General features: G+C 37.6%; 2 protein-coding genes across 8 annotated transcripts in view; both read right to left on the bottom strand.

The window, feature by feature from the left end:
• LOC112971439 (bone morphogenetic protein 2-like) overlaps positions 1–3,673 on the bottom strand; it is a 9,083-nt gene extending 5,410 nt beyond the window's left edge. Inside the window, exon 1 of the mRNA XM_026076867.1 lies at positions 3,579–3,673. Within this exon, the coding sequence (XP_025932652.1) occupies positions 3,579–3,673 (95 nt within the window). The remainder of the gene's footprint in view (positions 1–3,578) is intronic.
• Positions 3,674–6,632: 2,959 nt separating this feature from the next.
• ERCC6 (ERCC excision repair 6, chromatin remodeling factor) overlaps positions 6,633–27,915 on the bottom strand; it is a 54,704-nt gene continuing 33,421 nt past the window's right edge. For all 7 annotated transcript variants that reach the window (XM_026076862.1, XM_026076860.1, XM_026076863.1 and 4 more), the window contains 13 exons: positions 22,245–22,415; positions 21,662–21,838; positions 20,176–20,292; positions 18,586–18,681; positions 16,471–16,689; positions 15,523–15,633; positions 14,894–15,013; positions 13,684–13,778; positions 11,645–11,790; positions 10,833–11,561; positions 10,045–10,246; positions 9,633–9,711; positions 6,633–9,176 (listed from right to left, as the gene is read on the bottom strand). In XM_026076862.1, coding sequence (XP_025932647.1) covers positions 8,742–9,176; positions 9,633–9,711; positions 10,045–10,246; positions 10,833–11,561; positions 11,645–11,790; positions 13,684–13,778; positions 14,894–15,013; positions 15,523–15,633; positions 16,471–16,689; positions 18,586–18,681; positions 20,176–20,292; positions 21,662–21,838; positions 22,245–22,415 — 2,697 coding nt within the window. In that variant the 3' untranslated portion in view covers positions 6,633–8,741. The remainder of the gene's footprint in view (positions 9,177–9,632; positions 9,712–10,044; positions 10,247–10,832; positions 11,562–11,644; positions 11,791–13,683; positions 13,779–14,893; positions 15,014–15,522; positions 15,634–16,470; positions 16,690–18,585; positions 18,682–20,175; positions 20,293–21,661; positions 21,839–22,244; positions 22,416–27,915) is intronic.

Here is a 27,915-nt window from a genome sequence, read left to right as displayed (position 1 = left end):
AGCGCGCACACGCCTGGGCCGCGCTCGCCCCCGCCGCCGCGGCCCCGCGGGGTGGCCGCGCCCCACGCCCCGGCCACCAAGGACCGCCAAAGGCTCGGCCGGGCACCGCCGCTTCGCTTTTCTTTTTCTTTTTTTGCACGGCTTTGATTTAGGCATTGCTGATGCCAGGCGCTGTTCGAAGGTACTGTTTCCTGTCACTGCCACAATCGTACAAAATAATCTCTGTAACTTCCAGCTTTACGGCCTAAAGAATTCCTTCAAGATGAGTCGTTCCTATAGCCCCAGGTACAAAGGCGGACCCAACCAGGCTGCAGGAACTAGAGCTTGTGGTTCTGCTGGAAGTCTCTAATTCAGGCCCTAAAGCAGGCCGGGATGAGGTTTTAGGAACCAAGTCCTGATTTCTACTGTTACAATGCAGCAAGAGCAGCCAAGTTTCAAAGTAATTAGAGACTGAGAGGGGGAAGAAGGAAAGATACTGTGCGAACATATGCATTTTGAAAGTCTTTTTGAAAGCTTAAATTATTCTGACAATGAAACAAGCTTCCAGTAGTTTACAGTTTTTTTCCTTGGCTGATGAAGAGAATTCTGTCCACCCCACCCCGGCATCCTGCATACTAGTCCTTTTAAGACAGTCTGACTGTTTTATAAAGAACAATGTAAAATTCCTGATAGCTCACATGCCTTGTCCCTCAGCTTGTGCTTGTGCCACATGACCCAGAGTTCCCTTTCCCCAAGGAAAAGAAAAGGAAAGTAGGTTATGTGTCAGGTATAAATGTCTCCTTTCCTTAGGCACACTATGTGAGACTAAGGAGTACTTGCACCAAGCAAGAAGCATGTGGGGAGGGAGCAAGGCAGTGAAGAAGTGGCTACAGCTGTGCTAATTAGGCTATCCGACCCACTCTCAAATTGGCCTTTTGAAGAAAAAAGGTATAATCTAGATTATTCAAACAGTTCTGATGTAGGAAACTCACTCACCTTTTGCTGCTTTAAGACTGAAGTTCCTGGGGCACTTATTTAGCCATGGGGTTTTTGGCTTCAGGCTCCCTCCTACTGCCACTCCTTCGAGCTTCCAGCTGTTGCTGTAGCCACATGGCTGAAAGAATTTTTGGATAGTTATTATTGCAATGTTTTTTTCCCCAGCAGGCTAGTTTGCCACATGAGGTGCAGTGCAAGTGCTGATGGAGGAAAATGAGAAGCACCTTTGGGTTAATCAAACCACTTTAAAGAGCACTATTGCAGCACATGAATCTAAAGCCAACTTTGATGCTCAAAACTCTCAGTTGCCTTGTAAGGGCTGTAAGATGTCTCAGCTAACGGCAGTGCTGGTTTAAGTAATAACCATTGCTACTACCTGCATCAGAGCATTGAAGGAGACTAGTAATATATGGGAAATCATCACTAGACTGGTTTTCAGTTATCCTAAAAACTCTGTTTCCACTCCACTGCTTCTTTACATGCTCATCCTCACAAATGCCACCCTGCCCTTGGGCCTCTTCATTTACTGCTAGTATCTTCCCTACACATATACTTCCATTCCTTCTCCCATGGTGCTGCTTCCAGACATTAATGTCTGGAAATGCATAGCTAGGATTCCCAAACAACCTTAAGTCTGCCCTAGAGGGAAAGATTTATGAAAATGTCCTCCCTGTTTAATATAAGCTGGGACCACAAACAATGAAATGCCTCAATCATAGTAGTACAACCACAGAAATTTCAGCCTACTGTTAGCCAAACATAACCCACTGAGTGCTGTGTTCTTTTATTTTCATATTTCTGATTAGGCAAAGAACATAATGAAAGCCTCACTCCCTATTCTTTCATAAGACTGCATGACTCACCACTTATGTAAGCCTTACACAGGAGCTGGTCTTGACTCCACTGATGGTACTGCATACTGATTTGCAACTAGTGCAAGGCTTCAACCTCCTTGTTCTGCACAAGCAAAATAGAAGGTTATCTCAACTTACATGTTATGGCCAGAACAGTTCTGGGAACGCAGGAGAAGTATGGAATCTGTAGGGAACTATGATATTTAGTTAATGACATAACATTATAGGTGAATTCTCTAAAACGTTCAGCACTGGTATCATTTTTCCTTCTCCCTCTTTCAAATGAGTGAACAGCTTGGTCTATACAATTCAAAATCATTTGGCTTTCAAGCATAGCTTATAGTTGAGAATTATATGATTCTTGCATGGTCTGTCACTTTATCTTTGATGCCATTATAATTAATATGGGACAACAGTACTGAAATACCATGGCTGTCACATCTTATTATTAGCAGGCGGAGAAAAGTTTATTTGGGAGCTTCCATTGAGAATTTCAGAGCCTTAACAGATCTGTATTTAAATGAAAGTCCAACCTTGCCATACAGAGATAAAGAATATACTTCCCCTTCCCCTTAGTTTACCAATATTTGTTTCATTTTAGCACTGACAATAAAGAAACCAGTGGATAGAGGCAGCTGGAAGTTGCTTCTTTCTCCCCGCAGCTGCCCTGACACTTCTCACACACTCTTTGCATCCAATTTCTGTTATTCTTAGCTCAGTAACTCACAATTAATGTCTTCTTTCTGGAAATAAGACTAGTTTTCTGCTCCCTCAACACAGCTTGACACACTGTAGTCTTCACTGTGGCTTTTGCAGGCAGGGAGCAAGAACATGCTTGCAGCGTAGCAGCTGTCTTGTCCTCATTTAAAAAAGAAGAGAGGAATGACCCTTCTCAGACTTGACTTTGCTTTTAACTATAGTAGAGGCAGCAAAAACAAGATTGCCAACAAAATTTAGGAATTACTAAGGAAAGCATCATCTTCTAAGTCTCAGCTGAAGGAACACAACTATGCCACATCAGTGATACCATGTGAAGCAGGAGTGTTGACCTCACCCCAAAGCCTAGAATAGCAGTCCCTTGAGGGGCAGGTAGATTGAGAGAGCTACTGAGTTTGTAAGAGTATATTCAGCATTTAGCTTGAACATTGGAACAGGAAAATTATAAATGGCCCTAAGTAGCAAAGAGTGTTTTTACCATGTATCTAATATATAAATACCTTTCCCTGAGGAGATAAACTCCCAAGTGCAGACTTGCCAGCACATCCTGACTCCAAGGCACGTGCCCTACTCAAGTCCTTCAAAAAAGTGGACTGTCAGCATTCTGTATGATAGTTTTGTGCAAAGTACAGTTGCTGAAATCATGATCCAGACAATAAGATGCTATATTATCTCTGCTTTTCCATCCAGGGCTTCTTTGCACTCTGCCATCACTTCCTGAAGCATCTCCAAAGGCTTGAAAAATTTTCTGCCTTCCCCAAAGACTGTGCCTTGGTTAGATGAGGAAACCAAGGGAGAAAGTGGTAAAGTACCTCATCCAAGGTCACCCAGCAATTCATAGCAGTGGAATCCAGATCTACTTTTTCTTAAAAGATCAAAACAGGTAGATTACTCCACATTTTAAACCATCTCAGTGACTATGCTACCTAATTTAAACCATCAGGAAAATTTAGGAAGTAATTAAGTAATTTCTTGGCTGATACACTGGAGCCAAACCCAAGTTTGGATAAAGCTGCCACAGAGTCTCTTTACATCTCATCTTCACATATCACCTGAGAAAGCACAGCCACTAGCACAAGAGAACCTACATCGTGCTGGATTGTTTCCTCACCGATTTTATTATTCATGTACCCAGTTCCTCCTTTTAAGGATATAATAATTACGTTGGAGCAAAGCATTACCCTTTTGAAAGGGCATTAGTCTAAGTTACTGTTTTCTCTAAGTTTGTCAACTTAATTGCTTAAATTACTGATTCCTGTGACAACTTTCCCCAAAAGATGCATTCTGTAACAATAACTATCATGGTGTTTTTTCTAGTTATGTGATGCCCACCTGGACATTTTGTTCAACTGAGAATGTCCAAAATAAGCAATGGATTTATCTAAAAGTATGTTGTATCTTTATATGCAGAATTGTTTTTTTTTTGTGGTGGTTCTCAATGAGTAACATTTTAAGGTCTATTGGAAAATTCCATCCCTTGCCATGAATGCTGTCATGAAGGCTCCCCTCCCTCATTTTCACAGTTACACAATAGTATTGTTTACTGAACAAATTTTGTGCATCTGCTCAGTCTTAGTAAATGTCAAACACACTGCCTCTGTAAAAGTATTTTCTTTACATACTAGTGATGGAACATTACTGATCCAGTAATATCCATTCACTACTGAACTGAGTTAGCTGGAAAAGCCCTAGATTCAATTGCAGACTAACATCAGTATAACCAAGAACTCATCACGCACAACTTCATTAACTATGTTGTGATTACCAAGAATGTGAAAAATCAAGATGTAGTCTTTTAAGGTTGGCTGCTAAAGTCACTATCATCATCTATTGACATGGTTTTTGAAAAGCACATCTCAAAAACTGTCTCTGGAATCCAGACAACAGCGGAACCCACAAGGTCATTCTTTGTGAAAATCAACCAAAAAAACCCATGCAACAGACTATTTCTTTTCAATAGCACAACTCACTTGTAACTGTCCTTTCCATACAGCAATGTCAATAAACACACGGAAATTGGAGAAAAGTCAGCATTCAGTGATTGTTTCAATCATGTACATACAGCATCCCTCATTTCCATGTCCCAGAGACACATTTTTTGGTTCTGATGAAGGCTTCTATCAGAAAGCTAGGTCTTCAAGAAATGACACAATAGGTCCATCAATATCAGTGGAGCTACATTTACAACAGCTGAGGATCTGGAAACTTCTTAGCCCTAATGACTTAGTGGCTCAAAGAAGTGAAGTGCTGGAGGGTTTTATGAACAGTAACAACAATTCCATCATATCTTGAAAATTTTGTCCCTTCTGCTGCAGCTCCTTGTAAGAAGAATAATTGTACTACTAATATGACAGTCAAGATCAGCTAAGTTCTAGCAATTTTGGAATCAAAAAGTCAAATAAAGGCGACATTAGAGTGCAAGTGTTTATAGCTGACTCATCTGAAGCCAAGACTTACAAATATAAAAGTCTCATTCCTCACAGGTTTAGTTGGGAGGATCACATTTATTAGCTGTAGTAGACTCATTTCTCCACATGGTGTAGCCCTTTGAGAAGATGCTGAGCCACAGTGTTAGGTTATGGATTTAGAAATGCTCCCTTCCATTTTTATCACCATTTACCTCCATCTATCCAGTCAGCATCTTTCTAATACTTCTTTTGTGAAGGACCATTGTTGTTTAGAAGAGTCAGACACACACATACAACATTCAGCACAATCACTTTTCTCTAGGTTAGAATTTATGCTAGATTCTCTAGGGTAGTTATTACATCAGAAATGAGTTTTATACAGCCAACCCACTCAAGTGTTCAGCAAATGGATGAACAAAGGAAAAACAAAACAAAACAATGCACACCTGGAAGAATGTGGAAGAAGGAAGGGACACAGGGGGAAAACCAGAACATCTTATTAAACAAAGCTGGAACTCTCCCCCTCCCTCCCCCCCTCCTTTTTTTAAACAAATGTTTATGTTTTGAAACCAGAAGGAAGAGTTATGGTAATTTCTAACTTCACCTGTTGACGTGTCGCATGTTTAATCAGCAAATAGCATCTCCAGCCGACACTCCCCATAACCCTCTACAGAACAATCCAAGTTTTTGTTCTTCAGCTTTCTAGATTTCATTCAACCATGTTCACCTACTGAGCTGTGTGGGTAATAGGGTACACCTTATATATTTGTGCATGAAATTTCTGGAGTACCATGGGGTTCAGTAGCTTTTAGTGTCTTTACAGAAAATAACATTTCAGTAGTTCCTTGTGGTTTTCCTTTTTTTTGAAAGATAATACTCACCGTTTCATGCTGTAATGGCTTTCCTTAATAAGATTTTATGTATTTCTTCAACTGGATTCCTAAATTAACACCTTTATTTTGATCAGTCTTTATCCCCTTCTTGCTAAGAAAATAAAATACAAAATACATGCATTCCATATTTGGAATCACACACAAATTAAGTAACTACTACTGACTATAGCATTGAATAACTGGAGATTGAGAAGGCTAAAAACCAAGCTTTTGAAAGTGTTATGTATCTATAAAATATTTGATGGTGAATACGTATGTCTATGCAACATTATTAGCTGGGAATTGTTGTTTCAGATCTATTTCAAAGATATTGAGAGAAATTCACTTTACAGGTAAAGCTAAACAAACACAAATCAGATGAGAGTGGGAGTATTCTGACTAAGAGTGGAAGTATTCCAGGGTAAGAGTAGGAGTATTCTGAAACAACTTTTCTACTCCAGCTATATTCCAGAACCACCACCACCTGTAAATCAATCCACAGACCTTTAATCTCTCTCTCTCTCTCTCTCTCTCACACACACACACACACACACACACACTTGAAATGAAATGCTTAATAATATTTTCTGAATATTATACTAATAGCCATTCAGACTTTTAAATCTCCACCAATACCGGGAAAATCTAGTTGCTAGAATTCATAATTTGAAGTTTCATGGAATAAAGAAAATGTACTTAAACATAATATGAATAACTTGGTCACAGAGCCACGGCACACAGGAAAAGACTGTTTCCCCAAACCATCCTACCCATCCCAGTAAGACTTCTAGAACAGATTTTTGGTTTTCTTATTTTAATAACTCCATAAAAGCCAAAGATTTATAAAAGCACATGCAAGTCCATTTACATCAAGAGACCATCAGTGAGAAGTTACAAACTTTCCTTAGGACGGGAACTATGTCTTTAAGACTGAAAGTAGTAAATAAAAGAGGACACATGAACTGACAGCTAAGGTGACAAGAGCAGCTTTGCTGACAGCTGAATTCCTGGATTGCTTCAGGGGGAAAAAAGCTCAAAACCAATTAAAATTCCCTATAGCTCTGGAGAAGAACAGCAAAATGGGTTTGTTTATGCTCTTTTACTGATCCATTATAAGTCATATCAACAGATTTACCATTTTCTAAGCATTTTTGTAATTGAAAGCTAGGTTTTTCATTTCATCTCTCTCCTGAAAGCCCTTATGAACATAAACTGGATCAGAAAAACAGATGTCAGAAAAAGGTGCAACAATTTTGCCTCCAAACTCCATAAGGAAGAGAAACATATTCCTGGACTGTCTGCCCTCTCCAATTCCAGTCGGAAAAGCCAACTACTATGACCAGTTATTGAAACAGTGACGCATCACCTTCTGCAAATCTCTACTGATTCTTTAGCAGAGAGCAAAAACAACAGGAAAAGCTCCTGGAAGTATCTTAAAGACCACCTTTCTTTAGCACAGCAAAGCAACACAGTTTGTATTCTTGCTTCACCACTCATCTTTCAAATTTTGTTTGTACTTTCACTTGAAGTAAAAAAGATACTTTAATCTTGAAGAAAAAAAAAAAGTAGCTCAGCTTTTCCCTATAGCTTAGAGAGAAGGACATTAGCCACATTCAGCTGTTACTAGTTTAAACCATACAGTAATTTAATGTTGCTGCAAAAACGTACAAGAATGTCATTTTGTTCTCACAATCTATTCTTTTTTTTGCACAGAGATTTCTTTACCTAGCACATTAATGCCTTGAAGACAGACCCAATATAGTGGCCAGGTTTGCTAAGTTAAGCTGATTCTTTCCTCCTCGGAAGGAAATGGGTATTAATTTAGAACTTGTCTGACTGGCAGGGAGACTGAAATGTTTCCTATTTACAGAATACATATGACTTGTAACTTCTGAATATGCTCCCACTATGCCTCCGTCTGGCCAAAAGTGATTATATTTAGTGACATACAGGGAACTCATTCCCCCTCTCATGAACTAACATCTCAGTCTTTGTCAAGGTAAAAGACTGTAAGTGCTAACAGGGAACTGCAAAGTTTTTTCATGTCAATTACAATGAGATCCGCAAATGTATTTCACAGGATCCCACTATCAGTCCACAATGTGCAAACATCACAGTTGTTGTTGCCTCAGTGGTAAAAAAGTATTGTGCAATTGCCAATGGTGTACAGGACTGTAATTGAATCAATGATTATGGGGTAAATGGGTTTTCCATAATCCAGTCAGTTTTCCATAATTATCAAACTTCAGAGACATCTCAATACTCTGACAGGCTCTCAATTTTTGAGATTAAACTTCCATGGCAGTAAAATTACTTCCAAGAAAATTAGTCATGTAAGTTACACTGCATATGCTAGCTTCTGGCAACAATGAAAGCAGCAACATCAAAAGCAAATTCCCACCACCGATGCAATCTTCTTACAATGATTTTGTAACATCAGTACAAGCGAATTTCTCTTACATTGACCACCTCTATCTTCTTATTATTCATGTTTCTTTTGGTGGTACATTGTGTGCCCCATGACCATTCAAGTACCATACAGCAAATTGAGAAAAAGTTCTTGGAATTTCACAGAAATCAAATAAAAGTCTCACAACCCATGGCAACATCCATGGCTCTTATTGCAATGAAAAGTCAGTACGTGTGTTCATCATGCATTTATATTTTCTTTTAAAGAAAAGATGCTGATACTTGGTATTGTTTTCATCTGTGAGGTAGATGGCACTTTCATATAAATAGCATAAATCAAAGTGAAGTCAGTCCTGAGCCTGCAATGAGTGCTGCACCACTGACTGCTCAAGTCAACTATTAAATCATGACCATTAAATATTTCCTCATTTTGAAAGATAAATAATAAGTCTTTGAAAGCAGATTGTTGGTCAAGTACATGCACAGGTGCCTTCCCTTAGCAAAGGTCAGCGGAATTCTGGCTTCAGTCTCCAGACACCTTCACCATTTGGGCTCCTATGGAAGGTGCAAAGATTGCGGAGGAGTTCTCGAAAGACACAAGACTGTGCTGCTGGCAGTTTGGACTCGAATTCCTGCAGTATTTCCTGAGTACTAGCCTCACCATCCACATGAGCTTGGAATGCTATGAAGTTCCGTACATCCACTAGCAATTCATCGTATTCTGTTGAACCTGGGGCTGGAGCTGGGGCTTGCTGAAGGTTCTCATCTCCCTCACTCTCTGTCCTTTGTGGTAAAGTAAGGTGGTTTCTTGCCCTCATCTTCGATAATAAAGATGAAGAATCTAGTGTGCTGGATGATGATTCTCCAGTCTCTGATTTCCCATCGAAGTGCCCATTGGAATTACTCCTCTTGTCATTTTCTTTCTTTACTGTACCTGTATCCTGCAAATAAACATAAGGACTATGGAAAAAGTTGGATTTTGAGACCCACAGAATCTGTTTAGTGGAATCTACCTACCATTTAGGCTTAAACAACAAATGCGAACATACAGGAGCTATCCCTCTCAAATATGTAATAAACAGGTAATACGCTCTAGTCTCAGATTATGTACTTTAGCCTCGAGGAAGCCAAAAAAGGCAGCACTGGTCTTGAAACAGGGCAAGCAGAGAATGTTTTAATTTGTGACTGCTGTATCTGATTAGACTTTATCAAGATGCCATATCAAAAAAAGAAAAATCAAGTTCATGGGGTGACTAAAATTCTGGAGTTCTATAGAACTGTAAGGCAAGTAGGTATGGGCCACATGCACTTATTGTATACAGATCAGATTTCTTGTGTAAATCAAAACATTTAATTCATCATCTAATAGAAGAGAAATGCCTGCTCCTTCGTCTCACCTTGCACTTGCTTCCAGGTGATGCACAAGCAGAATGTGGAGAAAGCAGCATAGGATTTCTTTTCTGACCAAACCGACTCCTAAAAACGTGCAAACATAGTAACTCATTAAAACATCCTTCTCAAAATGATTAGGATACGTTTAACAAAAACTCTAATTAGATTCCGCTTTGAGAGTTCAAGAATCCTCTGCCAACCTCTCTCTCCTCTACTGTGCAAAAGTAAAGCTTTCTCTGTATGTCAAGATGGACTAGTTGCTGGTCTTGTAATATGCCTTTACATGCTTATTAAATGTAAAGCACAAAACCCCACTTTGATATATGCTACTGCAAATACCAAGTGCAAAAAAAGACAAATCCATGGCATCGTAAGGAACTCTTCTCTTTGGAAAAGCAGTGCAAAAACTGAACTTACTTTATTCCTGATGGTGCACCTGAAAGACCACTTGTGCCTGTCCAGGTTGGCACACCAGAAGCAGCTCCTAAACATCGCTGTCGAGAGACTTTTAAGGCTCTTAAGGCATCCTGGGCCACTCGGTTTGCTTCTGCTTCCACCAGCACATAATCTGCACTGGAAGCTTCCATAATGGCATCATGCTTCATAACACTGTGTACCCCTAACAGAACATAAGAAAAGGTGAGGGAAGAAATCTGTTAATTTACAGGTTAATCTGTAAAAATAAACAAACACTATTTAAGTGAATGCCACAATCACTCCCCCCCCCCCCTTTTTCAGATTGTTTATATTCTGCACTTCAGTACAGTCATTTCTAGTAAGAGATACCTCTTGCATCAAGTGAGCAACCAACTGACAGCAAACCACTTCTGGTGTGCTAATGAGGTCATTATTCATAACAGATTTAGCAATTATGTGTTTAAACTGATCATTTCTATTGTCATGGACAAGACAGACAGAAGTGAAGCCCTTGTGTAAATAAAGGCTGATTACATCCTTATTTCCAGAAGAAACAACATATTACTTCTATATCCAAAAGTGTTTCTGGAATGCTGTACATCTCCCGAACACTTTAACAACGAACATTTTAACTTTTCATTACAATAACTAAATAGATAGAACCCATCTTCTGTACTGTAGGTTTAACCACCAGAATAAGGAAACCGCTCCTTCCCTCACTTGCTAAGTTTTATACACCTCAATTTAAATAGTCTGGCACTGTTGAATAACTGAATAACAAAGGTTACCTGATTTTTTGAAAAGTTTCTCCAAGACATAATCATCATTTTTCTTTAGCCCTTTCTCCTTCTCTTCACTGTCCTCCTTTCTATACTGCTTTTGCTTTACTAGATGAGGAATACGCTCTCCTTCAAATTTGGCATCTTTGTGATGTTTCTTCCTCTTAGACTTATCTTTGTGGCTCTCGTGTGGCAGCATATCCACCCTGTGCTTTGTTTTTGAGGTGCATTTATAATGATGATTATTCAATTGGCCATCTTCAGTTTTAGCATCCTGCTCTTCCCAAGAGCCAGCTGCACCACATGCAAGACCAAAACCTCCCTCGGCATTTACATTAGCTGCTCCATGTACTTCACCAGTTACCACGGTGCCCAGACATTCTGCATTCTCTGAAGAACCTGCATTATCTGGCAATGACTGGGACACAGACTTCTCAGCTCTTTCCAAGCTCTTCTCCTTGCTTTTACTCCATGAATTTATATTAGTAGTAGCTTGTGCATTATCTTTTGCATAGCTATTTTGGTCAAAGGTTTCCAAATCTCCTTTCATTTCGTCACTTGACTTTATTGCTTTAGAAGAAGAATTTGCCATGTGGCTGGTTGAACTGGATGGCTTGCTGTACTTTCGTGAGCTGCTTTCTGCAAGATGGAGACCACCTTCGGAAGTGTCATTATCAGGTGGCTTTTTAAGTTTCCGTTTCAACTGGTGTTTTGGGACTTGAACATCTGAACCAGTACCTGAGGGATGAATGAAATCAACATCAATTTCTCAAACACTTCAAACATTTTTGCTTTTAACAGATTGGAAAAAGAAATTATACCTGCAAAAATTGCACTAGTTTCTGTCCCCTGAGACACATCCGGGCTGCTCAGAGTAAAAAGCTCATAAAGATCATTGGATTTGAAAAAGCGCCTTTGCTTAGGGTCTTTCAGCACTCTGTTCGTTAAAAACTGTTTGAAGATTTGTCTAAAAAAAAAAAAAAAAAAGTACTCTGTGTATGAAACAATGTCTAGCTATGTTTAAGTATTGAATAGATTACTTAAACAGAAAACTGTATCAGCACAAATGTTACCCTGCAGAACAATTAAGCAGTGGGAAGATGATGATAGTTTTCAAAAGACAATCTTGAGTTAGTGACTTTCAAACAACCCACTAAATTGTTAAACACAGGGATTTATTGCATAGCAACAATCCCTTAACACAACAGGTAACCACCATTCTGAAATGTCCTATGAGGCATCCCTTATCTAAGTAATAAATAACTTCACAGCTAGAGACTTTTTTTGTCCATTAAAATTGAAAAGCCTACATATATTACAATAAAACCATCAAAAAGCTCTTTCAAAGAAAAACAAGATCTTGTTAAAATGACAACATTTAAATAGTTCAGTTGGTTGGAGGAACCAAAAGCAGCAGAGGAGCTCAGTCTGATGGTGAGGAATATATAACAACCACTGAAAAGAGAAATCAGTTAGGGTGAGAGAAAGGGGAAAAAAGATCCCATCTATAGAGGATGGAAGGGAACAAATCTGGTGGAAAACTAAGCTGCAAAAGTCTGTTGGTATTGGTAAATCTATTCCTATGCCATGCTTATACTAGATAGCTTTTGATTGCAAGTTATAAGCACTGTTTTCCTGTCCAAAAAATATATCCTCAAATAAAGATAGAAACCAGTCCCATGGTTTTGGTCTGCTGGCACCAAGCAGGAAAATTACATCCAAATCCAGCTGGCAAAATCTACCTTCAAAAAAAGTTTCCAGCTACCATAATACATTCATCAGAAGACTTTTATAATCTGTAAGAATTAACTGAGCTTCATAGCTTCCTACAAGGCTGATCTCATACTTGCAGGGAAGAAAACAGAAGCAAAAATAGAAGACAACTTGCTTGAAGTTTGAAGTCCACTGCACTGCTCTGGTAATAAAATGAATTTCTGATGGCTGTCCTAACCCTTTGAGCCCACTTCCTCGATGTGGTCAGTGTTTTTCAAACCAACATATGCCAGAGGGAATTAAGCCAACTAACAGCGGATGCTTTGTGTCCATGTGGTAAAGCAGATTAAAAAAAAAAAAAAAACACTGAATAAGTGTGGGTATTTCATTATTTAGAGCTTTTCATTCATCTGCATTTTCAAAGAGGCTATTCCAGTTCTAAAGTGTAATGCCTAGCCAGAGGATTCCCAAGTACATTCATTTGGAATTCATGTGAATGAAGCTAACTACTCAAACAGTTGAATGAGAAAGCAAACAAAAAGATTTAATTGATTTAGAAATGCAAACACTTTAAGGCTTTAGCTACATTCTGGAATAAATAACCTGACTATGAACAGGCTGCTCTTAAGGGCTTAATTCTTGCACTTCGGAACAATTTTGGAATAGAATCAAACTGTGTTTGCAGAGCAGCAAATGCATGTATGTACCACATACATCTTTACATATCCTAGGGAGAGCATAAAGAACTTGTTGATTTCAAATTGCATCTCATTGTCATGTCTCATATTCTAAACAAGAGAGTCATTTTTCTGGCCTCAGCCTCATGCTTTCCCATTTACAGTGAATTCTGTATGTGCTGGACACAACTGCAGCTGCTGGACAGATTGATGAAGTATGTTTGGCATGTGGGGTCTCGGAGCTAGAGAAGCAGCAGCACAGTCCCGTAGCTGGGAATGTAATACTAGAAGGCCGACTTCCCAACAGAAATTTTGTAAGCTTTCCCTGTCACATGCCCCATCATGACCAAGGTTAGGGGTTACATGCCATGTGAGCACATGCACAGATGTGCCACTGTTATATGACCTGAGACTCGCTACAAAAATTTTCTTGAGCGTAGGCATGTACTCATGGAATCAGTCCAACTGACCTGTGGTATATCTTCTCTTCAATAGTACCTGCAGTGAGAAGCCTGTACACAGTCACCTGTTTCTTTTGGCCTATTCTCCAAGCACGCTCCCGAGCCTAGAACAAAAAAGGTTTGATTAGCAGACATTAACCTTCCAGACATGCATTTGACAGGGAGCTATTGATACTATTGATATTGATGCTACTGAGCATTGTTTTAGATCTAGGTTGGGCATTTAACAAATAGTTCAAGAAGTTATATATTTCTATAGCATTAGGAAAACAAACTCAGAAGCAGAGGAAAAAATATTTAGAAAGATTACATATGTAGAAAGACAAAACTCCAATTGTACTAAGAAATCTATGCAAAATCTCAAAGAACAAGTTGGTTTGTTAAAATTAGAACTCATACCTAGGATGCTGTACTTCATATAGACTTGTTCCAAAAGAGACCTATTTCAGAAGTCACTTTTCTTTAATGTGTACATTTCCTATAAACTTTTTCTCTTTTTCTTAACTGAAAGGTTTCCTAGAAACATATTGAACCAACAACTAAAATGGACCTGTGCAGTGAGACTGCACACTTGCAGATCCTGAACCTGCGTAGGCTGTCTTAAGGAAATTGTTTTTTCCTCTCAAACACATAAGCCCCATAAACTCTGAAGTGATCTGATAACCTAGAGTCCATCACACATCATCAGATAAAGAACAATTTCTCTAAAATAAGCGTAATGGCAGCCTCGAGAGCACAGTTACATAACATGATTTAGTGACAAAGAGGGTTCTGCTGTCTCCCAGTTCTTGCTCCCAATGGTTGCTCTGTTTTTGCTACCCTGCATAGATCACCACCCCCTCAAGTCATGCCTGTTCAACAGCTTGTACAGCTGTACTCTACCTTTGGAAACATGTAGTTTGTTTATTTATTTAAAAAAACCTAGATCATTTTGACTGCTTGTCTGACTACACTCTAAACTGCATATTTGAATTGACAATATTGAAGAGTGGTAAGGTACGATAGCGTAAAAAGGATGTGGTGGGAACCACTTAAACCAGCTTTACCATGAAAGCAATCATAATGTGGAACTGCAGCCTAAGTGACCATTTCTGGCAACAGCAACTTAAGGAAGAGCAACATATTGCTTTAACACATAATTTATTGAGAAAAATGTCATTCCATCTTCAGTTTTATTTTCAACTTAGCTGGTAAATGGAATGTAATGAACCAAACACACCTGTGTGTCTGTACTAGGATTCCAGTCGGGATCATAAATAATAACCCGGTCAGCACCTGTCAAGTTGACTCCAATGCCACCAACACGAGTTGTCAGAAGAAAGATAAATATGGATTTGTCCTATAATACAAGAGAAACTTAATAAAACAGGAATTACCAAAGCACAAGCCTGTTCTTGTTACTTCCTGGATTCTTTTATTAAAATGTTGATTTTAAATTAAATAAAAAAAGGGAAAAAAGTTAATCTCAATTTACCAGTATTATTTGCAAAAATGCAAAGGGAGTCAAGAGGAGGATTAAGTTTCCATGTTTGCCTAATAGCTCTTTTGACAAATAAAAGTAGTTTGGTCTAAACTTCATTTACTGTTTTCCAGTTAAAGCTTCTTTTCCCCTTGCTCAATTGTGGGTTTTTTTCTTAGTACAAAATCTAACTTAAGTATGAGGAAAAAATGGTGACTTCTTTTCATCTCACAAGGCAAGTGGTTTCATTTGATTGAACTTCCCAGATTCATTTGTCAAAACTGAAGTACCGTATTTAAAAACAGATCAAAAAGGAATGCCGAGAACCCTGAACTAAACCCAGGTACCATATCCACTAATAGGCATTTGTGTGGGATACAACATCTCACCTCATTGTATCTTGTTATAAGGGGCTGTCTGGAAGCTATTGTTGTGGTGCCATCCATCCTGAGGTAGGAAAAGTTTCTGTCTCTCACAAAGACTTCAAGGATCTGCAGCATCTGTTATGACAGAAAAAAAAATTAATGAAATCCAGACATGAAGACTAAGTGACCAATCAAGTCATAAGAATTTCTGGTACTAACTGCATTGCTAGTCAAGCAAATGAGGAAAAAAAAACCTCTTAGAAAAGAAACAACAATTTGTGAAACCTAAACGAGCAGAAAATTCATTAACTTATGCAATTGAGAGGAAGGAAGAAAAAAAGAGTAGTTATTTTGCTGCTGGAGTGCAAGAGTGGAATGTTTTTTGGGGAACGTGCAAGTGTTGGTAATGTTGGTGTGGAAGGTTAGGAGCTATGGTCTCAAGACAATTTAACCAGATAAGTGGTGGAGCAGTCCACAGAACCCACAGAAACAAGGCAAAGTCATGAATATTTAGGAAAAACAAAGGAAGGTCAGTGGTTGTGCTACTTAAGTCCATAATTCTGAGGTCTACCTGTGCACATGCACTAAACGAAGTGAGCAAAATCACTAGCAGTTCTATTCTGAAACTACAAAGTAGGGATAATAAATACATCACCGCTGCTTCAGCCTGCTATTATATGGGTGTAACTGATACAAGCTTTGATCCAGTACACTGAATTGGGGCAACACGTGTCACAGCACAAGCGTTGTTACAATAAAGCTTACTGAACTAGGGAATTGGTCTCTAATTCCTAATTACTCCAATTATTCCAAACAAAAACATTAGACATTTTGGTATTTTCAGAGACATGTTAATTTTCTGAGAAAGACACCACAAAAGAGTAACTGTTTCTAATTACAAATCTTTCGGGATACACACACACTTTTTACTTTTAGTAACAATGAAAACAATCTAAAAACAGTTCATCTTACCTGTCTTGACTGAGTAAATAACAACACTCTATGACCTTGCTTGTGCCAGATTTTCAGCAAGGACTCTACCACTATCATTTTTCCAGAACGTTTCCAATATCCAAACTGATCTGCTTCCTCCACTTCTGCATCTGGTACGCACTTCAAAGTCCTGGGACCACCAGAGAAGAGATCAGGGTGGTTGCAAATCTTTCTCAGGGCTACCAGTCCCGAGAAAATCTAAAGAATAGAGGAGAAAAAGAAAATTTTTTTTTTGGACAAAAACTTGTATCTATATGGGTTGTGGTTAAGGAAAAGAAACAGTAATGGATTAACCTAATCATCATCAAGAAGGGCAGTTTTAATGTTGGGTTGCTCTTTAGAAGAGCCAACAGACACTAATACTTATTTCACTGAATATTTTGGGAAAAATCAGTAAAGACAGGGTCAATGAAATTCTACACTATTTGGGAGCCTATTATGACAAGAAGATTAAGAGACTTCTGCAACAATTTGCACATTAGCAAAGGCAGTCCCTTGCTGTACCTCAGTATTAAACTTCCTATTCTAAAGGATCCTCCCCCCTAAGCATGTTATTTGAAATTAGTTTTTTTCCCCACGCACATGCTGGTAGATAAAACTGAGAGAAGAAATAGCTTGAGGATGGCAAGTATTTCCACTAGAATGCACAGTAACATGAAGAATAGGTAAGTCAGTATATTTAAACAAACATAAGGAGCTGAAATTGACCACTTTTAATGTCATATTAGAAGGGTTCTTTTCAGTTATTCCTTAAATATTATTCATTCTTCTGATATAATGGAAACTCATACAAAGAGAACTAGTTTGAAAGAAGCAACCCTGCCAGTCTTCCACCACTAGAAGTTGGATGAGTCAGCACAATTTATGGTTTATTAGTGCAACATATCACACAATGGAGTTCTGTTTTTTTCAGCTGGGATTCACTGGTGCCATCACAAAACTTCTAATAAAAGCGTCCACATTTACTGCCCAAAATTTTCAGAACTCTAGCAAATTTGAGAGCCAATTTTGAAACATCTTAGAGGAATCTCTGCAGATAGTCTTGTACAAGCTGCCTTTTGAAGATCAAGCTCCTTAAAACCATTTTCACTGGGATAACTAAAATTGCTAGCTACTTTTGAAAAACTTGACCACCATATCTGTGCAAGATCAGCATATATGGGGGAAGAGTGTCAAAAGAGTGGTCAGGTCACCTTCTGCTCTGTATGGCACTGCGACACACATGGCTGTACTGACCATAGAGCTAACTGGAGCCACTAGGAATGGGGGAAGAGGAGAGGGAGAAGAGGAGGCATAGGTTAACTGGAATTCTACCGTTTTCACTGCATAGCTTTTATCAAAGTTTCCTGATTATTTCACTTCGTAGTTCACGAGACATAGAAATGTGTAGTAAATAATGCATTGCAACCAAGAAATATTACTTCTTGTCTTAAAAGAGATCTGTGTCCTGCAGCTAAAATGGGAGCGGAAAATGTCCACAGAGGTCAAATGAACCAGATGTGTGAAACGTAGGAGTCACAGGAATTAACAGGCATTTTAGAATGTATTTCACATTACTGCTGGCACCCTGACCACAGCCATTTCAACACTTGCATCGTGAGGATCGACACAAGAGATGCTGAAGTGATTACCCAGACAGTAACAAGGAAGGCTGCTATTTGCTTTGCTATATCATGACAATCTGTGAAATCATCAGCTGTCACAGGAAGAAGTTACCATCTCTCAACTGCACTCTTGTCAGAACAAGTTACTTTTTTCCTTTAATTCACATTTGCAGTTTGTTAAAAGCACACATACCGTAAATTACAGCAGGCCATCTAACAAGTTGTAATTTGTTCCAAGGACCACAGACATTTCAAAGCCCATTCCACTTCTACTTTTATCTTGTCACCCCACTGTATAGGGAACATTAACACTAAGAACTCCACAAAACAGTTGTGAGATAAAAAAGAGCAGACATTCATAAGAGCAGAACTGAGATCAATGTGTTTGGTTCCCTTTCTGCTCAGAAATCAGCTAGAAGTATATGAAGGTCAATCCATGACTTCATGCATCGAACTCCACTTGTCATCATTGACCTTAATTAATGCCAACCTGCATGTCTCCATTGAGAATCTGGTAAACTTCTTTAGAGTCGATGAAATTTTGATAGACTTGACGCTGCTCATCTGTCAAACGACAAAACAGGACCTACCAAAAAAAACAAGAACACCTCAAATCCAAGCTGTAATCTCCAGATACAGTAAGTTTTAAACTTTCACAATGTGGAATATGCTACAATGAAACTTCAGACAGGTCTGACACACTGAAATACTAAATTAAAAGATATTACACAGAGATCACTACAGATTAAAAAAAAAAAAAAAAACTGTCAGAATGTTTAGAGAATGAACACAATCACTAAGATGAGTTTCAGCATCTTTTCTATGCCCTTTTCCAGTTGTTAATTTTTCCCTCAAATTCCTTTGATTTTGGAAGTGCTGCCATTTTCCAGTTTCAATTAAGTAACTGTGCAGTGTTAGCATTCTCTCAAAGCTATTTTTATAGAATATGCTTTCCTGTGTGTCTGCTATGTCCCTTACAACTTGCAAATTCTCTTAGTACCTCACAGGAAAACAACAGGTTAGCACATATAATCTGTTCTGTCATTAGCCTTTGAGCGTGAGCAAATAACGATTTTTCAGATAGTCTGACGGGCTAAAATGGAACAAAATCACTTCCTCACATCCTGCAAGACACCCAACATTATGTCATAAGTCAAACGTATATAGAGCTCTGTGACTGACAAGAAGAAAAATCAAATTCTTTTAGTCTACTTATGATTGCATGCTTTAGAGTAAGTAGCCCAGATTCTTTGAAGTATACTGAAATGAGAATTTGATTTAAAAAGCACATGAGACTGCAGAGCAGAAACAGAGAATCTATCCTGTTTATTTATTGTCTGCCTTCAGCACTTAAGAAGGTTTACTAACATGTCTACCTCTCTTTTAGAGGGAGGGCAAAAGAAGGAAAAGAGTCAGGACAAGACAAGAAAGCCTGAAGCACCTGAGAGGAAGAAAAATCTAACCCTTATTACAAGCGAGTATTTGTAGGAGTTTCAGTTGTTCAAAGCATTCTCTTTTAAATCATCCTCTCCAACTCTAATTTGAGTCAAAATATTTCCTAAAAACATCTAAACTCTTTGTAGACCAAATAATAAATTTCAGATCAAAAGACTAACATTTTGGAAACTTATTAGAATATGCAGGTCCAGCTAGCTTGCAATATGAACTATTGCCATCAAGTATTTTTCTACTATTTGCTGTCCAAGTTAACCTTTTACCAGCAAACAACTTTGAAGTGTCCAACAAGAGATGTACCACAGGAAAAACCCCACAGACAGCTCACTTCTATGCACTTATGGCCTATGAGGGCAGCACTAAGAGTACAGTCAAAAGCATAAAACAGACCTGACTGCACTTTATTATACCCTTCAATTTAGATGGAAGCATAGTTGTTTAGGCCCTGCAGGACTAAAGCCATTGCACACTCAGAAAACAGGTGAAAAAGAGTAAGCAACTTAAAAGTTCTCCATCTTATCCTTTGTTAAACAGTATTTGATCTGCCAATAGTCTGCTAAAGTCCGTGAAAGATGATGGTTTGGGGAGGAAAAGGACTAAAATCTAATAGTAAAGGTAAGCAAACCTGTTCATTTTTATCTGGAAGTGAAAGGCTCATTTTTACATCAGCCTTCATTCTTCGCAGTAAATAGGGGTTTATGGTGTCTCGTAACACACATGCACATTTGTATGCAGTTTTTACCTGAAGAAGGAAGAAAAGGCACAAAATTGTATTTTGGTTCTTGATATCAGTTTTAGCAACAGACAAAATTCACTAATTAGTAATAGGAAAATCCTCATAAAATGAGATACTATAAACAGACACAGTTAATTGTTCAACACAACATAAACTGCAATAAATCTCATGTTAGCAACAATAACATTGAATAGTCTCCCTCAGATATTAGTAATTTATCTTTCCTAGTTTAGCAGGATTTATTAAGAGAGAACAGAAATAAGAGATTTCTTGGCTAGCAAGAGCTGATTTCCCCTTTTAGAAACCAACCTATGAGTATAAACCAAAATTCACATGGAAAGAATACTAATACATATACTGAAGATCAAAAGGAAGCCTAGAGCAATGGTGGTTACTAGACAATAAGTGAAGATTAGTGCCCACTTGAGACTAAAAAAAAAATCGGTACAAGAAAATCCCCATGATCACAGAAACAAAAGGTCACTCTGGCCTTAAATGGAGCATATGGTTCCATAATGGGTAACGGATGTGTGAGATGGGTATTAACTGTACATAATGGCTAATACCACCTTCATTTCTCTTAACACAAAACAAAGAATACAATAAATTATTGATACGTAAAAACCAAATTGGCTATCCAATTTAGTAAATTACTAAGCCTTCGACAAGGGAAGCACTTAAACTCAGAGAAAATAAAATTTTAGAAATTTACATGCATAAAACATTAAAAAGAATGTTAAAATGGAAACAACTTTATTAGCATTTATATGGAACTTTTAATCTATACAGACTATCACTATACAGACAATTTCTCTATCAGCTAACATGAAAAACGTTTAAGGACTCATAAATATTAAGAACCAAAACTATGAAGATGAACACACATACTTTTTGCTTTTGAAATCAAATAGTTTAAATACTTTTAGGTTTCTAGTAGCTATTTTAATCTTTTTAATGAAAATAGTTTTCAGGTTGGATTTCAGCATTACTCTATAGCATCTAAAATAATTTACTAAAGCTTGAAATCAAATAGGAAAAATTCTATTTAATTACATCAAAATATAAGATTAATCACACTCCCCTACACATGCTTATTTTTACTTTAAATCAGAGAATACTTCTAATGACTTAAATTTAAGGTTCTCAATGGGCAACACTTGTGTATATGCAAAGCCTGAACAGAAGAAATGGTCTCATTTAGTTAACAGTCCTCTTCACACGCATAGAAGTAAACACACATGTAACTATTTATGGGATCAGTGTCTAGAACATACAGTATGTGGAACCAATAAAAGTCAATTTTGAAACAACATAGCAAACTGTTTCCTTCAACCAAAGTATTATCAAGTACTTAAGATATTTTGGTTGCATTTACCTGTACAGGAGAGGCATTGGAATATCCTCCCATAGTTATGGGAACAGAAAATTGCTCCATGAACACAGGCAGTGTTCCCAATTTCCCTGGGAACACAAAGTCAAAGAGGGACCAGAGCTCCTTTAGGTTATTTTGCATTGGGGAGCCAGACAAGATGATTCGATGGGGTGTGCGGAACTATTGATACATATTAAAAAAAAAAAAAAAAAAAATCAATTTCACCACCAGTGAATTTTCTAATTTTAAAATAGGTAGCCTAATACTTCTGAAATAAACAAGAGCTTTTTGCAGGATATTGTCCATAAACTGTTAGCAGAAACTGTACTTATTTTGCAGAACACGAACACTAAAAAGCAATTTCATATTTGTCCCTAATGCCAAATTATTACACAATATAACATTTCTGATTCTTTTCTCTATCTTAACTCTGTACATTCATAGATCATTGTGATCTATGCTTTTGTTCTTTAATAAGAGTCAAACTTGTACTTTTATGATAAAATAATACAAAGCTATTAGGTCTTGAACTCCATCACAATCCCCCAAGCACTGAAAACCTTCCATTTGTTTTATGATAAAGTACCTGCTTGCATGCAAGTGTGACTGCAGCATTTGGATTTCGGATTTTGTGACCCTCATCCAAAATCACATAATGCCAATCATAGCTGTGGATGTTATCCTGCATCAGTCGAATGTATGAATAGGACGTAATTAAAATTCCATGGCATGAAGCAATTTCACGAATTAGTTTCACCTAAAACCAAAAGGTGCATATTGTCAGTAACATACTGAGACAAAAAAAATCTGTCCTAATGAAGTACAGGTTTGCTGTCCAAGATATGTACCAAAAATTTTGAAAAAGTAGATAATTTACTTCACCAAGAATATAAGTCTGGACAAGACTTAGAGTACATGACTCAACTCATCTGTAAAAGAATGAAGCACTCTATATTGTGATATAACAGATCAGAATTTGATCTAAAGTCTGGTCAGAAGGAAATGGTATTTTTTTCCCCAAAGGCCATGTCTGAAACATACAAATATGAAATCTGACTGAGGTAACTGGTTACTTCAAGTTCTTCTACATTTATCTCACAAACCTAGCTTTGCAAACTGCATCAAAGACACAATACAATGGAAGAGGAAAATAAACAAATAAATTGGAAAAAAAAATCACAAAAATCTATTTGATTAATCCTAAATTCTATCCCACCCTTCTTATTAATAGGGTTAATATATCTGTTATTCATCACCAAATTGTTTGCTTCTCTTGTAAGATATACCTTTTCCCTAGTTTTCAGTAGTTTTTTAGGTTGTAAATTATGTGGGGCAAGGACAGTCTGTATCACTTTCCTTAGGTACTTCCACAGCATTCACAGTATTCAAGAATCTCATCTTTCCTACGTTTATCCTCCACATATAATTGATGTAATGAAATGCCATTATCTTCTGTTAGAAATGAAGGAAAAGAGCATAGAACCTAGGGCCTAAATCCATCAGGCGTTTAGGTGTTTAACTGCCATGGAAATCACTGGAGTTAGATGCTAAAATATCTTTGCTTATCAGGGCAAAAATGACTTGGCAGAAGCTCATACAGGAAAGGGAAAACAAAACCAAATTCCTTTTTTCCTCAAATGGATGTGTAAACATAAAACTAATAGACCATCTTTTCTCTGTTACCTTATGTTTACACAGCAACTAGCAAAATAGGACTGTCTTCAGCTGCTGCTGTTATATAAAAAAACATCAATCTACTCAGTGTGTATGAAAAAGTTACTTACATCAATAACTACCAATTCCAAACTTTTTCTTACTTTAAATTACTCTCAAAATAGTCAAACTACAGCCAGAGGTATTCCACCCCTACAGTCAGAGGATGTCAGTGCTACTTCAAAATCTCTGGGACTTTGAGCCCATCCTATATTTAGAGTTTCATAAACTTCATGCCTGTTTATGTATGAATTCATCACTGGAATGTATTAACAACTACTCAGTAATTTTCTAAGAGCTGCATATATTAGTTCCTGACATAGGACCTGATCCTACACTAGCAAAATGAATGGCAGTTTTACGATTGATTTAGTGGATGCCATATTAGCATGCTGGGGCAAAAACAGAAAAGATGATGGGCTGTGAGGCAGCTTTGAATTATATAAACACTCGATATAAAAAAAACAAAAACCAAAAAAACCCCCCCAAACCCCAACAGATTTTGCTAAAGGAAAGACAGAAGTGTTAAACAACAACCACATTTTTAAGATATTTGCACAGTCTAAAACATCAAGAACGCTTATTATTAGAAGTACCTTAAAAAAAAAGGGGGGGGTCAATTTCCTTCTTGTAGTATTTCTTGCTATTACTCTTTCTCATAAAGACATAACCCAAAGAATCAAATAGTTCTTTTGCACTTAACTGTTCTAGATTTTCTACTCTCTGATTATCATTTCCTGATAAAACCATAGCACATAATTTAAAGTTGGCGTCATCTTTATTTTCTCAGAAGGATACACAATCTTTAGAATAATCTGTATTACGGAAGCAGTAGGATTCCTAGACAGGTATGAACCTCCAGAGCTTAATTTTACCTGGTGCATTCCCCACAGTCTGCAACTGTGCCCTACAGTCTCAGCAATGGCTTATCATAGAATATTGTAGACATCCCCACCCAAACACTTAAGACAAATCATCTCGGGCGATTTCAAATTAAAAGCTTGTGAAATATGTAACCTCTCCTAGTTTTTGCAATTAATAGGGTATGTCTGCAATTAGACTGACTTACAGAATGCTACACTATTGTCATTAAAAGATGTTTTGTGAAAGTGCTGCTGTTATTACGGAGACTCAAGAGACCAATCCCTCCTAGAGGGCAAACAGTGGACTAGCAGAAAACAACAGCCATAAATCACATTGTCAGGTAGCAGAGAGAACAGGAGTGAAACACAGGCACATGAAGGCCATTCACTGTAAACACACCACAGAAGAATCCTAGTCAGGATTTACTGAACCTGTAATTAATTAAAACTTCCTTCAAGCTAAATCTTTAATAAACAAGGATTTGTGCTGACAATGAAGAAATATAACACAATTTTAACAACTCACTCTACAACATTTATTAACTATCATTTTACTGTTATAGGTTACATAGCTTTAGTTGCAGCCCTTGGAATACTTTAAATCTTTTAAAATATGGTAATAAATTTAAAGCTAAACTGGACGCACACTGTTTTGATGTTGTGGCATTTCAGAATTTATGCTATTTTATCATTTATTCTTTAGTTCACAGTGCCTATTTCAAAGATGTTTTATTAGTTTTTTATTTTTTTCCTCAGGGAATAAACTTCAATATTTCAGGGCACCACCTGTTAAACTGAAAACCCTGAGAAAAAATTCAGCTTAACAGACAGATCCTATTAATGCCAAAAAGGTTAAACAGCAGTTTGGTGGTTTGAAGTTTTGAATGCTGGTCTTTAAAGAGATGTTCACAAATAAAGGCACATGCGAGTGGAATAATTTTAATCTTGTAGTTTTGTTCAACAGAGTATTTCAGGCTTTTACAGTTCAAGAACAGAGTTCTCTCCTAACATTAGGAGAAATTAGTTGATTGGGTTGCATTGCCTTCACTGGTACACAGATGCACTGTACAAAGTTGAGAAGATTTTTGACAGGCAACATTTCTTAAGGCTAAAATGATGCATCATAGGAACATGTCTCTAAGCCAACATTTTCTTCCCATTGAGCACCTAGTTGTAGCTAGTTTTTCTCCTTTTGAAGCTACATAAATACAGTTGTTTTGAATGAAACCTACAGAAATAAGGTTTAATTTATCCTTTTAGCAGCTAAGGTAGATTTTTTTTAAGAGAACCTGAACTCTTCTATAATACTGTGTATTAAAAATGGTAATAATCTTAAACAGAGATGTGTACATAAAAGTGATGTCAAGAAATACACCAGTGATAACTATGATATTCTCTAAACATCAGATATCTATTTATAAAGCAAGTCTGAATCCACCAAGATATCTAGTTATTTACACAATCATATATCACTTGTCAATCAAAAACGCATTCTTCAGCAGGTCTTTTCGCTATCTCATAAAAAACCATTAAACCCAGAGAACCATAAATTCAACTGATAAAATCTCTTTACTATTTCCCCACCCTGAATAAAACAATTTAAATGACATCACGAAGAGGCTACAAAAGAACACATTACAATGTTTAATAATGTAAAAGTTGCAATAAACACAGGCATACCTCATTTTATTGTGCTTTGGATATATATATATATATATATATACACACATACATACACACACACACAAACATATATATATATTTTTAAACCAATTGAAGGTTTGTGGCAACCCTGCATCGAGCAAGTCTATTGGTGCCATTTTTCCAACAGCATGTGCTCACTTTGTGTCTGTGTGTCACATTTTGGTAATTCTCGCAATATTTCAAACTTTTTCATTATTATTGTATTTGTTATGGTGATCTGTGATCAGTGATCTTTGATGTTACTGTTGTAATTGTTTTTGGGGGCCATGAACCGTGCCCATATAAGACGGAGAACTTAATCGATAAATGCTGTGTGTGTTCTGACTGCTCCACCGACCGGCCGTTCCCCCGTCTCTCTCCTTCTCCTCGGGCCTCTCTATTCCCTGAGACACAACAATATTGAAATTAGGGCAATTAATAACCCTACAATGGCCTCTAAGTGTTCAAGTGAAAGGAAGAGTCACACGTCTCTCACTTTAAATCAAAAGCTAGAAATGATGAAGCTTAGTGAGGAAGGCATGTTGAAAGCTGAGATAGACCAAAAGCTCGGCCTCTTGCGCCAAACAGTTAGCCAAGTTGTGAATGCAAAGGAAAAGTTCYYGAAAGAAATTAAAAGTGCTACTCCRGTGAACACACGAATGATAAGAAAGCGAAACAGCCTTCTTGCTGATATGGAGAAAGTTTTAGTGGTCTGGATAGAAGATCAAACCAGCCACAACATTCCCTTAAACCAAAGCCTMATCCAGAGCAAGGCCCTCGCTCTCTTCAATTCTATGAAGGCTGAGAGAGGTGAGGAAGCTGCAGAAGAAAAGTTGGAAGCTAGCAGAGGTTGGTTCATGAGGTTTAAGGAAAGAAGCCGTCTCCATAACATAAAAGTGCAAGGTGAAGCAGCAAGTGCTGATGTAGAAGCTGCAGCAAGTTATCCAGAAGATCTAGCTAAGAGAATTGATGAAAATGTCTACGCTAAACAACAGATTTTCAGTGTAGACAAAACAGCCTTATATTGGAAGGAGATGCCATCTAGGACTTTCATAGCTAGAGAGAAGTCAATGCCTAGCTTCAAAGCTTCAAAGGACAGGCTGACAGCAAGAGAACTAGAATTAGAAATGGAGCCTGAAGATGTGACTGAATTGCTGCAATCTCATGATAAAACTTTAACGGATGAGGAATTGCTTCTTATGGATGAGCAAAGAAAGTGGTTTCTTGAGATGGAATCTACTCCTGATGAAGATGCTGTGAACACTGTTGAAATGACAACAAAGGATTTAGAATATTACATAAAGTTAATTGGTAAAGCAGCGGCAGGGTTTGAGAGGATTGACTCCAATTGTGAAAGAAGTTCTATTGTGGATAAAATGCTATCAAACAGCATCGCATGCTACAGAGAAATCCTTCATGAAAGGAAGAGTCAATTGATGCGGCAAACTTCATGCTGTCTTATTTTAAGAAATTGCCACAGCTACCGCAACCTTCAGCAACCACCACCCCGATCAGTCAGCAGCCATCAACATCGAGGCAAGACCCTCCATCAGCAAAAAGATTATGACTCGCTGAAAGCTCAGATGATGGTTAGCATTTTTTAGCAATAAGGTATTTTTTTAATTAAGGTATGCACATTGTTTTTTTTAGACATAACGCTATTTCACACTTAATAGACTCAGTGTAAACATAACTTTCATATGCACTGGGAAACCAAAAAATTTGTGCGACTCGCTTTATTGCAGTGGTCTGGAACCGAATCCACAATATCTCTGAGGTATGCCTGTATATAGTAAGTGCTCTAACTCTTTTTAACAGGAATGTTATTTGCTGTGGCATGATATTAAGTTTATCTAAGTTTGGTACTTAAGACAGAAATACAGTCTTTGGCTAAAATACAGGTTCTATATCCAGTTATGCCAATAACAGTAACCTCTGTAGTTATTTTCTTTATATGTAGATTAAGTACTCTACTGTGGAGGTAGGCAGCTTAAATTC

Source organism: Apteryx rowi, unplaced genomic scaffold (assembly GCF_003343035.1).
Source record: "Apteryx rowi isolate R43461 unplaced genomic scaffold, aptRow1 scaffold_440, whole genome shotgun sequence".
NCBI classification, from domain to species: domain Eukaryota; kingdom Metazoa; phylum Chordata; class Aves; order Apterygiformes; family Apterygidae; genus Apteryx; species Apteryx rowi.
The sequence above is the reverse complement of the archived record's forward strand: the minus strand, read 5'-3'. Positions and strand labels throughout refer to the sequence as shown.